Source organism: Gnatocerus cornutus, chromosome 5 (genome assembly GCF_029298725.1).
Source record: "Gnatocerus cornutus isolate USDA-ARS CGAHR chromosome 5, icGnaCorn1.1, whole genome shotgun sequence".
Classification (NCBI taxonomy): domain Eukaryota; kingdom Metazoa; phylum Arthropoda; class Insecta; order Coleoptera; family Tenebrionidae; genus Gnatocerus; species Gnatocerus cornutus.
The window spans coordinates 6693600-6706569 of record NC_142237.1 but is presented as its reverse complement, the minus strand read 5'-3'; the positions used below and the strand labels follow the sequence as shown (position 1 = coordinate 6706569).

The window sequence follows — 12970 nt, the reverse complement described above, 5'->3', positions numbered from 1 at the left end:
CTTATTTGAATTTTGTGGGGTTGGTGGCTCTCCGAGGGTCTCCAGACTTGGCTTGAGGGTACTTGCCACTTCGAACTACCATGGTAGTGAAGGTCAAGCTAAAAGAAGGTCTAGGAGGGTAGTTATAGCGGTTTAAAGCGGTGCTAGTTTGTACCGCGGAGGAAGCTGGAACCGAGATTGTGGACCCATTCCGGCTCGCTGAAGCAAGTTCTTGTAGGGGTTTTCAGTGACGCGCGGACCCGCGTGTGTGCTTCACATATAGAGTGTTAGTGTACTTCCCCAAGTGGGGAAGAGGCCGCGATGACCGACCGCGCGGTTGGGTAAGTACTTTTACGGGGTGATTTTTTCTGGACCAAAATTTGCTCCACTTTCATATCTCTGAGCTTTTGCCAACTGACTGGTCAATTTTCTCTAACAAAGTTTTCTGAAACTTTTTTTAATGTCAGATTCGCACCAAAGCTCTATCCTCCCCTTTTTTTGCATAGCACTGGTCCCGCCGAGGGCCCGGGCGGCCCGCGCCGGAACCCGCGCTATCAAAGGAAACCGAGCTTTTTGCACTTTCATCGCGATAACAAAGTTCAAGAATCTCGTATTATTTTTCATCCCGTCAGCTTAAAGTTCGTTTTTTTCCAGGTTCGTCGTCGCGTTTCTTGGTGTGTGGACATGTGTCCGAGGGGTAAGTCCAGTTCTTCCCTTGCGAAACGTCCGAGCGGCGCAATTAACTGTGTTGCGGCCGCGGTTATTTTAACTGGTGATGTGTTATGCAAGCGTGTTATGTGTGCAGACATGATTCATCTGAGCGGAGCTTCAGAAGCTTTCGTTGACGATTAATTACGGAGTTCGATGAATGAGAAAAAACATTAAGTTGAGAACATCTGGCGAGAGGTCATTTTAACCTTCTTTTCCGCTTTTCCGACAACCACGGCTTTATGTCTGCGCTGGAGATTGATAATGCGTGATAAAAATTATTTATGGACGGTTTCGGGTTATGGAAACGGCATTTGTTTATTTTGTGAATCTGGGACGCAGACGCCGACAATGGACTCGTTAAATGTTATGGGGGTCTTAATTAGGAAAAATTCGGGAGGGGCGGCAGCCAAAGGGAAATGGACCAGCAAAGATTTTTTTTCTTTCTGAGAGTCGGAAATTTCTTCACTTTTTGTTGCTTCTAGATCCCATTGAAAAAAATGGCTTTTAAATAAAATTTTGGTTACTTTGGAATTTTTTAGTTTTCTTAATTTTCAAAAAGTATCACCCACCAGTCAAATCTAAATGGGCCAAACGAAAAACTTTAAATTATTTTGCTCGTATGAGTAATTTATAGGAAAATTATGGGCATTATCTTGGTAATATTTTGGGTATTTGGTCCATATTTAATAATTTCTCTAGACTGCAAATTTTTGAAAATTTTGATACGCTGTGGAACTCCATTTAAGTAAATTATTGCGAAAGCGCTAAAGTTATTCGGGCCATTCCGGTCTGGCTAATTGTTGGCTATCTTTGGATCTTGCGCCCAATCCCACTAATAACAGCCATTGTTTCCTAAAATTAGCTTATTTCTCAGCTTCCTCATAATGATTGGTGCACTAATCACGTCCGCTCTTTTATTTCGTCCTTTTTCCCGCCGATCATAACCTTGCGAAATTCAATCGGACGAATATTCAAACCAAGTGGGCGTCCATTTCTAAAAATGGAAACCCGACTCTCGTCCAGATTGATGGCATTTTAACGTCAGGTAGTCTGTTATACAAGGATTTAATCACATCTGATAAATTGGTATTCGTGGTGGGCTACCGATGGTGTAACAGTACTATTAGTTCCATAGACGGAAAATCGAACGAGTTAATTTTCTGCCGTCATCACCAGAGAAAATTAGTAGCAATTTACCATATGCATATCTAATCGATGTTTACAGTTCCCACAAAAAGTCGGAACCCACGCCGAATCCATTTAGAAATGCGACAGTACCATGAAGAGTCCCATACTCGGCCGTTAACTCGGATTTTTCCCCTTTCTTCCTGTTCCTGTTACAGTTATTCAAAGTTGCGAACACGGAAAACGTGACGCACAACGCCGATAGTAAACTAATTCCAAAAAGCATGCTACGCCACTGTTCATCTTGCCCACATTTCCAATCGACCCACCTGATTGATGGTGACATTCTCAATCGGGATATTTCGGATAATCTACAATTACAAGCAAGGACAATCGTAAAGTGCTAAGTGACGGAGATGAGAATTTCTTCCGCAAATATGGTTGCACCGAAGAAAAATCGCGACGGTGTTAAATATTCTTGGAACTGTTCCGTGCATATCGGAACGGCTTTAGACACATTAAAGTGCTATAATGAGTGGAGCAGAGGCGGATTTATTATTTGTTTGGTTTGAAGATGGAGATATCCTCGGGTTTAAGAGATAAATACTATAATCGTAGCGTTTCCTGATGGGACTAATTTTAACTTTGATGATTAGACAATTCACACCAGCGACATTAATGTGATTGGAGTGTCGTAATTTTGGTCTAAACGGTTTTATGGGTGACATTTTCCGGTAGCCTGAATATCGGGGATTATTTCTTTAGGAATTACATCGAAGTGGGGTGTTAACGCATCTTTCAACAATGAGGGGCTTTTAACGTCAGTTAAACATTTCAAAATTTTCTCGGTCTTGTTTATTTTGAATTATTTACTATATTTTCGTAGTCATTTGTATTCCTAGACCGTGAAATGACTGTTTACCGCATGCAGAATAGATTCTATTTTCATTATGCTAGGCCGCGAAATTCGAATTTTACGGTTGTTCAATGAAATTTTTTGTTCTCTTCAGATTAGTTAGATTATAAATTTATTAAGGCATTTAAAGAATGTAATGAAGGGGGGATTCCAATAGATTAACATTCTTTTTATTCGATAATTTGAAATTTTTCTTCTGTTTTGCTCAGTTCTCCTCGATATGATCTCCATTGCTGGTTTTCTTCATAAACAATTTCGCTAACGATGTCCTGCGATTGGTCAATCCCTCGTGGGCGTCATTTGTTTTTGTTTCATCAAACACCGCTTCTAACTTTACAGTTATGTGAAAACCTCGAATCGCAACTAGCTCCCTCAGTCATTAATTCGGGAGACATAAAAATCCAAAAATGCTCAATTCCCGGCATCTCGGGAGCCTCTAGCGTTCCACGAACCATTAAAACAAGACATTTATCGAGCTCGTTTACTCGAGGAAGTCTCTGATATAATATTTGCCGTCATAATACATTATCCAATGGCATGTGCATTCAACTATTGTTTATACAATCAACTCCTTAATTTATTTTTTTACCGTTCTTCTAAAATTAGGTACTGGACGATTGCCAAGATGAGTAATGAACAAGTTGCATGGACTCAGCGGTGGTTCTGACGATGGTTTCATGGGCGCAGATTTATGGGGTTGTCGGAGGTGAACGAACGCGATTTTGATCATTGCAGAAAAAAGAAAGAGTGACAAATGTTTCCGGACTGGATCAGTGTTAAAAATGGGCAGCGATGACCATTAACAGGGTCCAGATTGTGCGGTTAATGCGTTAAGATGGTAGATAAATTTGACCAACGTTGCAATTTCGACTAATTACGGTTGCCAAAGCGGTGCTTTCAAAGGGGACGTTTTGTTTTTCTGGGGATTTTTAAAAGCAGGCGGTACCAATTGCAAGGTTAGGCTTTTAGCGGGCGCGGAAATTTACGAAGAGCACTTTTTGTAGTACTTTTAAATTGACGGGAATTCTTCATTTATGAAGATATGGAAGGCTATGCAACCAACAATACAGAAATTTTCTCTTGCAGCAATTTGTCAGCAATAATGGGGGGCTGAATAGGACAGGGGGTTTATACGGAAGAAACGACCCTTATTATCCAAACTACCCTACTGGAGGAAGCTACCGACAAGGCAGCATCGCTGAGAGTGCCGATAATTACCAATCCGGCGAAAGTCGGGAAGTCAACCCGAGACAACCATATTTTTATGGGGACTCCAGAACAAGACCGACCAACAGGAGTCAGTATGACTACAGAGGGAGTTCGTCATCGAATTATAATAGAGTTGGGGCACTTACCAACCCCAGTACTCAGGCTCCTCCATATCCACAGGGTTATGACCAGTCAGGAGCGGCACGGCAATCCTCTGGACAATCATCTAGGCAATATGGCTACGATTCTTCTGCTCAGGCTGGCCAAGGACAATACGACAGTCAATCGAGACAGTACGGGGGTCAGTCTAGACAATACGACAGTCAGTCAGGAGGGTATAATACTCAATCACGACAGCAAGAAAGTCAGTCCCATGAACAGCGTGGACAAAGTCAGTACACGTATCCGTCGAGTCCTTACAGAAGCAGCCGACCCTACTCTACTAGTTACGATATTTATGATGCCCCAGGAAGTGCCTACGGCCCCAAAAATGGCAGTGAAAGATGCATTCCAAAATGTTTCGCTGAGAAAGGAAATCGAGTAAGTTTCGTCTAAACCTTAAGAAATCAAATTGTACAATTCTCCTATTTTACAGGGATTTCCAGGAGTTCCTGGTATTTCAGGAGAGAAAGGTCAGCGAGGTTTTCCTGGCGAAGAAGGTATCATGGGACCAAAGGGTGATAAAGGTGAAGCTGGTTTTATTGGACCCAGAGGTCCTAAAGGAGATCGAGGCAAAATTGGTGTTCCCGGATTTCCGGGAATCAATGGTGTTCCTGGATTACAAGGTCCTCCTGGTTCCCCGGGATTGCCGGGATTGGATGGTTGCAATGGCACTGACGTGAGTAACAAAAAATGGATTAGGCTTTGCACGTTTCATTTCTTCGAGTTTTATCTTTGATCAGGTCGTGTTGCTGCGAACAAAGCTGACACTCTTGTAAGGTCGATGGACTTCGCATTGAAGCATAAAGACATTTTTAATTTTTTGTCAGAGAGATGTTAATTGTTTAAATATGTTTCTGATTTGGTTTTGTTGTTTTTTTTGAGTCTACCTCAATTTAAAAAAGTCAAATTTATTAATGGTGTGGCAAAATTAGTTATCAAGTATAATAAATAATTGAAGGGTCTTCCTGGTCTTGATGGTCTTTCTGGAGAGCCCGGCCCTCGAGGTTTCCCAGGTTCCCCAGGTATCAAGGGTGAGCGTGGTGAAGACGCCCATTGCGAGATTCATCTTAAAGGACAGAAAGGTGAACCTGGAAGAGATGGAGTCACTGGTCCTGCAGGTAATCCAGGACCTGTTGGCCCTCAAGGTTTACCCGGAGGGCGCGGAGAAACCGGAATTGCGGTAGTTTAAAACCATTCTCTTAAGAACAAGAATCTATGTAGTTTTTATAGGGACCTAGGGGTCCACCAGGTCCGAAAGGACAAAAAGGCAGTATGGGTCTAGGTTTCGAAGGTGACAAAGGTCAGAAAGGACAGAAAGGAGAAAGGGGACCTAAAGGGTCATCAGCACCTGAAGTGCAAGTTGGAAATGGTACGGCAACTATAGGGCCAAGGGGAGATCCCGGACAAAAGGGAGAACCTGGAGATTGGGGTCCTATGGGACAAAAAGGTGAACCTGGTATTGAAGGTGATTTGGGAATTCCAGGGGGTATAGGAATGAAAGGAGAAAAAGGTTTACCGGGACCACCTGGACCTAGAGTAAAAAAAAATATTTCTTTTTCTTCATTTGTGTAATTATCTTTTTATAGGGAAGAGACGGATTTTCAGGACCTCCAGGTCCTCCTGGACAAAAAGGTGATAGAGGTATTGAAGGATTGCCAGGTCTTTCCGGACGTCCGGGTTTAAAAGGAGAACCAGGAAAAGATGGACCCGCTGGTTTTCCCGGTTTAACGGGTCCACCAGGTCCACCTGGTGGTGGCAAAGGACGTCCTGGGCCACCTGGACCTCAAGGTCCTAGAGGATATCCAGGACCCATGGGTCCTAAAGGCATGGACGGATTTCCTGGTGATCCGGGTCCTCGAGGTCCTATTGGACCTCCTGGAGGTCCAGGTCTTAATGGTAGACCAGGACCTGAAGGTACTCCAGGTGAAAAAGGACAAAAGGGAGAATCCGGTTCTATTGGATTTCCTGGAGTAGATGGACCGAGAGGCTATCCAGGACCTATTGGACCACCAGGTCCTCGAGGTTTTCCTGGAGAGAAGGGAATTTCTATAATGGTAATCACCTAATTTCTAATTTTAAAAAGAAATAATTGTGGAATTTAGGGTCCTAAAGGAGATAATGGTGAACCTGGAAGAGACGGAGAATTTGGTCAAAAAGGAGAGAGGGGTTTTCCTGGATCTCGTGGTACCCCTGGCGACGCTTTAAATGGTATTCCTGGGCTGACTGGTCCTCCGGGACCAAGAGGCGAAAAAGGAAATTCTGGAAGACCTGGAACTCACGGAAGTCCTGGACTTCCAGGAGAAAAGGGAGATATTGGTGGAAGATGTATAGATTGTCTGCCGGGAGTTAAGGGTGAAAAAGGTGAAGCAGGATTGAATGGAAGAGATGGAGACGTAGGTCCAAGAGGGCCACCTGGAGCAACGGGAATTATGGGTCTTCCAGGTGTGGACGGATTGCCAGGACGACAAGGTCTACCTGGTCGACCGGTACGTGTTAAGATAATTTTATTTAAATTTAAACTATACATATCAGCAAAGAGTTCTCTATTGTTACAATTTCTTTTTAGGGTAAAGATGGTCTTCCGGGTTTGCCTGGAAACCAAGGTCAACCTGGAGAAAACGCGTTTATTTCCAGCTCAATGTTAAGAGGAGATAAAGGTGCAAAAGGAGAACGAGGTTTTCCAGGATCCTTAGGGCCTCAAGGCTTACCTGGGCCTCCAGGCCTTGTTGGAACACCTGGTTTGCCAGGTTTACCAGGTATTAAGGGAGACCAAGGTTTTACTGGTCATCCTGGTACTGATGGAAAAGCAGGAGAATCAGGAATTCCTGGAACAAAAGGAGAAAAAGGAACCAGCGTAAAGGGCGAACCTGGTTCACCTGGACAACCAGGATATCCTGGTGAGAGAGGAGAACAGGGTGCACCTGGAATAAAGGGGAAATCGGCAAGCTGTCCACAGACTTTAATGGCGTCGCTTAAAGGAAGAGAAGGACCACCCGGTGCCAAGGGTGAAAAGGGAAGCTCTGGTTTTCCAGGAGCACAAGGACCGAAAGGTGAACAGGGATCTCCCGGTCCTAGAGGGGCCATGGGTTTAGTAGGTGCACCTGGTCCAGTTGGATCAAGAGGTTTGCCAGGTCCTAGAGGCGACAAGGGTGATATTGGTCCTATGGGTTTCCCTGGTGAAAAAGGAAGAGATGGTCAACCAGGATTTCCTGGATTAGGCGGTGCTAAGGGAACTAAAGGTGAAGCTGGAATTCCTTCTATCGGACCTCCAGGACCACCAGGACCCGTTGGTTATAAAGGAGAAAAAGGATTGCCCGGATTACCGGGTAAAACTGGATCTCCAGGTCAGCCTGGATTAGCTGGTCTAATGGGAGAAAAAGGAGATATTGGCAATCCGGGATTAAACGGTCTGACAGGACCAGCGGGTCATAAAGGAGAACCGGGACCATTGGGGCCTCCTGGAATTCCGGGATCATCCGGATTGCCAGGATCTGAAGGACAAAAAGGTGAACCTGGACTAAAAGGCGAAAGCGGATCTTCTGGGTTACCGGGTTTTCCTGGACGTAAAGGGGAACCAGGAATACCAGGATTAGAAGGACCGAAAGGATTTCAAGGTCCAGCAGGACGTCCAGGTCCCCCTGGCGAACCAGGAATGGACGGTCTTCCAGGTCCCCATGGAGAAAAAGGTGATAGAGGATTTACGGGACCCCCAGGTCCTCAAGGATTGATCGGCATGCCGGGAAGCATTGGTTATCCTGGTGAAAAAGGTGATTTTGGACCTGTTGGATTACCAGGCTTACCGGGACCATCAGGATTGCTTGGGTTTAAAGGAGAACCAGGATTGCCTGGTTTACCTGGCGAGAAAGGCAGCCAAGGTGATGTGTCAGAGAAAGGTCAGAAAGGTGAACCCGGAATACCTGGTTTAAGAGGACCTAGCGGTTTGCCTGGAATTCAAGGTTTCGTTGGACCAAAAGGAGACAAAGGCTTATCTGGAAATAGCATCCCTGGACAAAAGGGCGATCATGGAACCCCTGGAAGCCCAGGAATGGACGGTCGTCCTGGAATTTCAGGACTGAAAGGAGAACCAGGATTACCAGGTTATCCTGGACAAAAAGGTGAACGAGGATTTCCTGGTGAAAGAGGTAGCCCAGGAATTGATGGTTTATCGGGAGAAAGAGGGGCTAAGGGTGACATTGGTTTTCCTGGAGCGCCTGGTTATCCTGGAGAAAAAGGAGATATGGGACCTCCAGGACAAAGTGGGCTTGATGGTCTTCAAGGTGAAAGAGGACTTCCAGGACCTGTAGGGCCTGTCGGTTTCCCTGGACCAAAAGGAGAATGGGGAGAACGTGGTCCTCCTGGTCCACTTGTTACAGTAAAAGGGGATAAGGGTGAACCTGGACCACCAGGACTTCGAGGATTGGAAGGCGAAAAAGGTGACCGCGGCTATCCAGGACAACCAGGCTTATTGGGAGAAAAGGGTAACGCAGGATTTCCAGGACTAAAGGGTGAACCTGGTTTCTCTGGACTTGCTGGAGATAAAGGTAAAGGTGTCTTAATTAATGCAATTTGTATGAATAATTTCTAAATTCTTTCTTAGGTGACAGAGGATTCCCAGGACTCCCCGGACCTCCAGGATTAACAGTCAAAGGCGAAAAAGGTCTGCCAGGTTTACCAGGCAAACAAGGTCGTGAAGGTATTCATGGTATACCGGGTGAAAAAGGTGACCGTGGCCTCCCTGGATTGCCTGGAGTTGCTGGTTCTCCTGGGTTCCCAGGAACAACAGGCTCTAAAGGAGAAAAAGGTGAAATAGGATTTCCTGGCCCAGTCGGTCCACCAGGACCTCTCGGACCACCTGGACGAGATGGCTTCCCTGGAACACCAGGTTTACAAGGCGAAAAAGGTGATAGAGGTCCACCAGGACTTCTTGGAACTCCCGGCGAAAAAGGTGACCGGGGCATAACTGGCTTGCAAGGGCCACCAGGATATCCTGGCGAGAAGGGAGATAGAGGTTACGATGGTCAACCTGGTTTTGCTGGAGCTGTTGGTCTTATTGGAGAAAAAGGTTTCCCTGGGCCACCTGGAAATCCTGGAATGCCTGGATTACCCGGAGGGCCAGGTAAAACAGATCAGTAATGTAAATCGAGAATTGAGTTAATTTGAATATTTTTAGGCGAAAAAGGAGAACCTGCACCACCAGGTCTTCCAGGACCTAAAGGCGACAAAGGAGTACCAGGATCACCAGGGTTACCGGGTGAGCGAGGTTTGCCTGGTCCCATTGGTCCCCCAGGACGTGACGGATTCCCAGGAGAAAAAGGCGACCGTGGAATTGACGGTTTCCCAGGAGGTCAAGGTCGGCCAGGTCAGAAAGGAGATCGTGGTATCGATGGCCTTATTGGGATTACGGGACCCGTGGGTGAACCAGGTCCTAAAGGAGAACCTGGAGTTCCATGCGAAACAGTGGGCGACTACCTTACAGGAACATTACTGGTGAAACATAGTCAAAGCATAGAAATTCCACGATGTGAAAGTGGACATATCAAGCTATGGGAAGGATACTCGTTACTCTACGTCGAAGGCAACGAAAAAGCTCACACCCAAGATCTGGGACATGCTGGTTCTTGTATAAGAAAATTCTCAACCATGCCGTTTGTCTTCTGTGACTTCAATAATGTGTGCAACTACGCCAGTAGAAACGACAAGTCTTATTGGTTGTCTACCAGTGCACCAATTCCTATGATGCCTGTCGAAGAAAGTGCCATTAGGCAGTACATTTCCAGATGCGTCGTATGCGAGTCACCTGCAAATGTGATAGCAGTCCACAGTCAGTCTTTGTCACTACCAGACTGTCCCAGTGGCTGGAGCTCCCTCTGGATCGGATACAGTTTTATCATGGTATTGTTTAGTTATATGACGAGTCTTTTCTCATATTGTTTTTACAGCACACTTCCGACGGCTCCGAAGGCGGCGGTCAGTCGCTGGTAAGCCCCGGTTCGTGTCTCGAAGACTTCCGCGCAACTCCTTTCATCGAGTGCAACGGCGCACAAGGCACATGCCACTACTTCGCCAATACTCTCAGCTTCTGGTTAGCCACCATCGAGTCACACCAGCAGTTCCAGAAGCCACTTAAACAGACACTGAAGGCTGGCAACGTTCGAGACCGAATCAGTAGGTGCCAAGTATGCATTAAGAACTAGCACTGCTGCCGTTTTTTGTTGACTCGATAGGTCAGTCGCACTCAGCGTGCGAATGTCCCATCGGATTATGTGTTCAACCTCGTAGTGTTCCTTTTTTTCGAGTGCTTGCCCATCCGACGGAGCGGATTTCGACCAGATGTACAAACACTCGCCCATTTTTGTACCATAAGCTTTGTAACTTTTTAATACTGCCGTGCCATGTTTGTATAACATTAAAAACGCATGTAAAGAGTTTTGTATAGTACTTAGTTTAAGTTGTATGTATGTAATAATACCACAAGCTATGGAAATTATTGTTTTAAAATACTACCAGTGGTATGGAAATTAGGGCGGTCACAGTTCGTTTTTTTAAGTTTCGCTGTGATTTTTTAATAGCATTTTTAGCAGAATAGTTATCTTCTAAAGAGAATATTTTTGTAATTAATGATTTTAATGGTGCTATGTATCCCTGTAATAATAATTTATGTGTTCGCTTTAGGTTTGCAGTGATCTTTTTATAAATACAATCGAAAACAACTATTTTTTACTTTTATATTAACTACATTCCCCTTGCGCGTTCTTTTTTCTAAACTTCTAGTCAACGGGACTCTAAAATTACGAATCTGATTGTCACTGCATGTTTGTAATTTTAATAGCTCTTACAATCTTTTTGTTTCATTAAAACACTGCCATTGTAAAATAAATAAATACTTAAACAATTGTGCTATTCTTTTCCCCCCCAACAATAAAACCACAAAGTAACAATAAAAATTTATTGTTAATTATCAATGGGTCTAACTATATACACTATAAATTATTCTCTTGAAATATCCAAGAGATAAAAATGAGAGATGAGCAACGATGATGACATTACAATGTTATAAAATGACTCGAAGATGCTGGACTATGCTCTTAATAATGACCTCCCAAACCTAACCCTTCATGTCCACCAATAGCCACAGGAATAGCAATAGCCTTTTGGACGTAGAGTTGAGGGTGCACAGCATGACCAACCCTTGTAACCACAGCGTTGAATCCATTGTGCTTATCAGCAGTGTATTTCACGATACGGATGGTACCATCAGGTTCGGCCAAAGAGTATTGTCCTTTGACGACGTCCCCGACGCGAACTTCAGATTGTTCTTTCTTGTCACCAGTTTTGGGGTCTTCAACGCCGTATTTGAATTCGTAATGAGCAGGAGTCTACAAAGAATACATTGATTTTGAACGATAAAAAAATGAGAGTTCTTACATGATAGTCGACTACGGTCTCCTTGATGGCGATGGGTGCTACCGCCACCACATGGCCGCCTCCAAGTCCTCCTCCAAGCCCATGTCCGCCTCCAAGTCCGCCCCCAAGTCCATGTCCGCCTCCAAGTACAAGTCCTCCTCCAAGTCCATGTCCTCCTTCAAGTCCAAGTCCTCCATGGAGTCCTCCAACCGCGTACGAAAGCCCCGCACTGGCGGAAGCAGCCAAAAAAGCTAAAGTGAAGATCTAAAAATTGACTTTAGTTTAGAATTCTCAAAAATCCTCGCTTTACCTGAGCGAGCATTGTATTGTGTTAAGAGGACTTGTGTTGTACTGACTACTCCACACCTTCCTCCTGTTTATATACATCGTAACATTCACTTTAATTATGAAAAATCGTAAACTGCAACACTATTAATTGAACGAAATATTCGCATTTGAAAGTGCAATACCGCCGAACGTCGAATTAGGGCGACGCATTACTTCCTGTTACAATTACTTCAATGGATCGGTAAATCTCGACGAAATTGATTCTTGTATCTTAGCGTCGTGCTTGCGTGACGATGTGTCACCGATAATTATTTCTGTGCAATTTCAGCTGCAGGCTGGACTTGCTTTTATGAATAATAATGGGGCGATTACAGAAAAACTGAAAATTTGCAAGTTTTGCAATGGATTTTTCGGCCTAGATGTTTAACAGTATAATTTGCGGTTTTTTGAAGTCGAGTTGGAGTAGGTGAATGATTCGATCTGATTACTGAGAGTAGGTAGATATATAGGTGCATAGTGTGAAGCGGAATTGCATTTGTTATGCACTCGTTGCATGTTGAGAATGTGTGTTTGTAACTACACGGACAATAAAATAAATTTGAGATTAATTAACATTATTCGTGTTAATAGTACTAGTTTGAGGACGGAGATTGAGATAGTTTTTAGTGGAGGAGTTACGTAATTATTGCTGAATATTGTTCTTGAATAATAGACTGTCTATACAGAGAGGTGTTAATTTTTTGTTCGTCGTCGCCATGATTCTTCTTCCTTGATCTTCTATTAACTTCTGTAATTTTAAAATTGTTGATGCTACAGCAATGAAATTAATGAAATTGGGGGAGACTATTATTTTTGACTACTTCGTTCTGTCATAAAAATTTAGAACAACAAACATAATTTTTACAAATTTTCATTTTCAAGACGAGCTAAAAATTTCTAAAGATTACTACTAAAGCCTGTAATTTTGACACATTTGATGCTAGCAGAAAGAAATTTTGTAAAATTAATATTTTTGACTTATTGATTATTTGTTCCAAATTCCATAAATTTAGAGCCACCGACACAATTTTTAGAAATTTTTGTTTTCCGAACGAACTGAAAATATCTAGCATTTTTGATTTAAGCCTGTGATTTTTACACTTTTAATACTAAAGCAATAATATATGAAGAGATTAC

At 43.8% G+C, this 12970-nt stretch overlaps 2 protein-coding genes across 2 annotated transcripts; one reads left to right on the top strand and one right to left on the bottom strand.

Moving 5' to 3' along the window:
* Window positions 1–194: 194 nt before the first annotated feature.
* Col4a1 (Collagen type IV alpha 1) lies at window positions 195–10994 on the top strand. Its single transcript, XM_088037670.1, has 12 exons — window positions 195–320; window positions 634–676; window positions 3818–4480; window positions 4536–4778; window positions 5061–5282; window positions 5333–5638; window positions 5689–6156; window positions 6205–6588; window positions 6669–8643; window positions 8700–9218; window positions 9273–9994; window positions 10042–10994. The coding sequence occupies exons 1-12, from the start codon at window positions 301–303 to the stop codon at window positions 10294–10296; spliced, it is 5820 nt and encodes a 1939-aa protein (XP_087893796.1). The 5' UTR covers window positions 195–300; the 3' UTR covers window positions 10297–10994.
* An 80-nt stretch (window positions 10995–11074) lies between these two features.
* On the bottom strand, window positions 11075–11853 carry LOC148173989 (adult-specific cuticular protein ACP-20-like). The gene is made up of 3 exons (XM_088038064.1): window positions 11817–11853; window positions 11528–11770; window positions 11075–11478 (listed from the first exon to the last, which is right to left on the bottom strand). Exons 1-3 carry the CDS (start codon window positions 11826–11828, stop codon window positions 11188–11190), a joined length of 546 nt encoding a protein of 181 aa, XP_087894190.1. The 5' UTR covers window positions 11829–11853; the 3' UTR covers window positions 11075–11187.
* Window positions 11854–12970: the final 1117 nt, after the last annotated feature.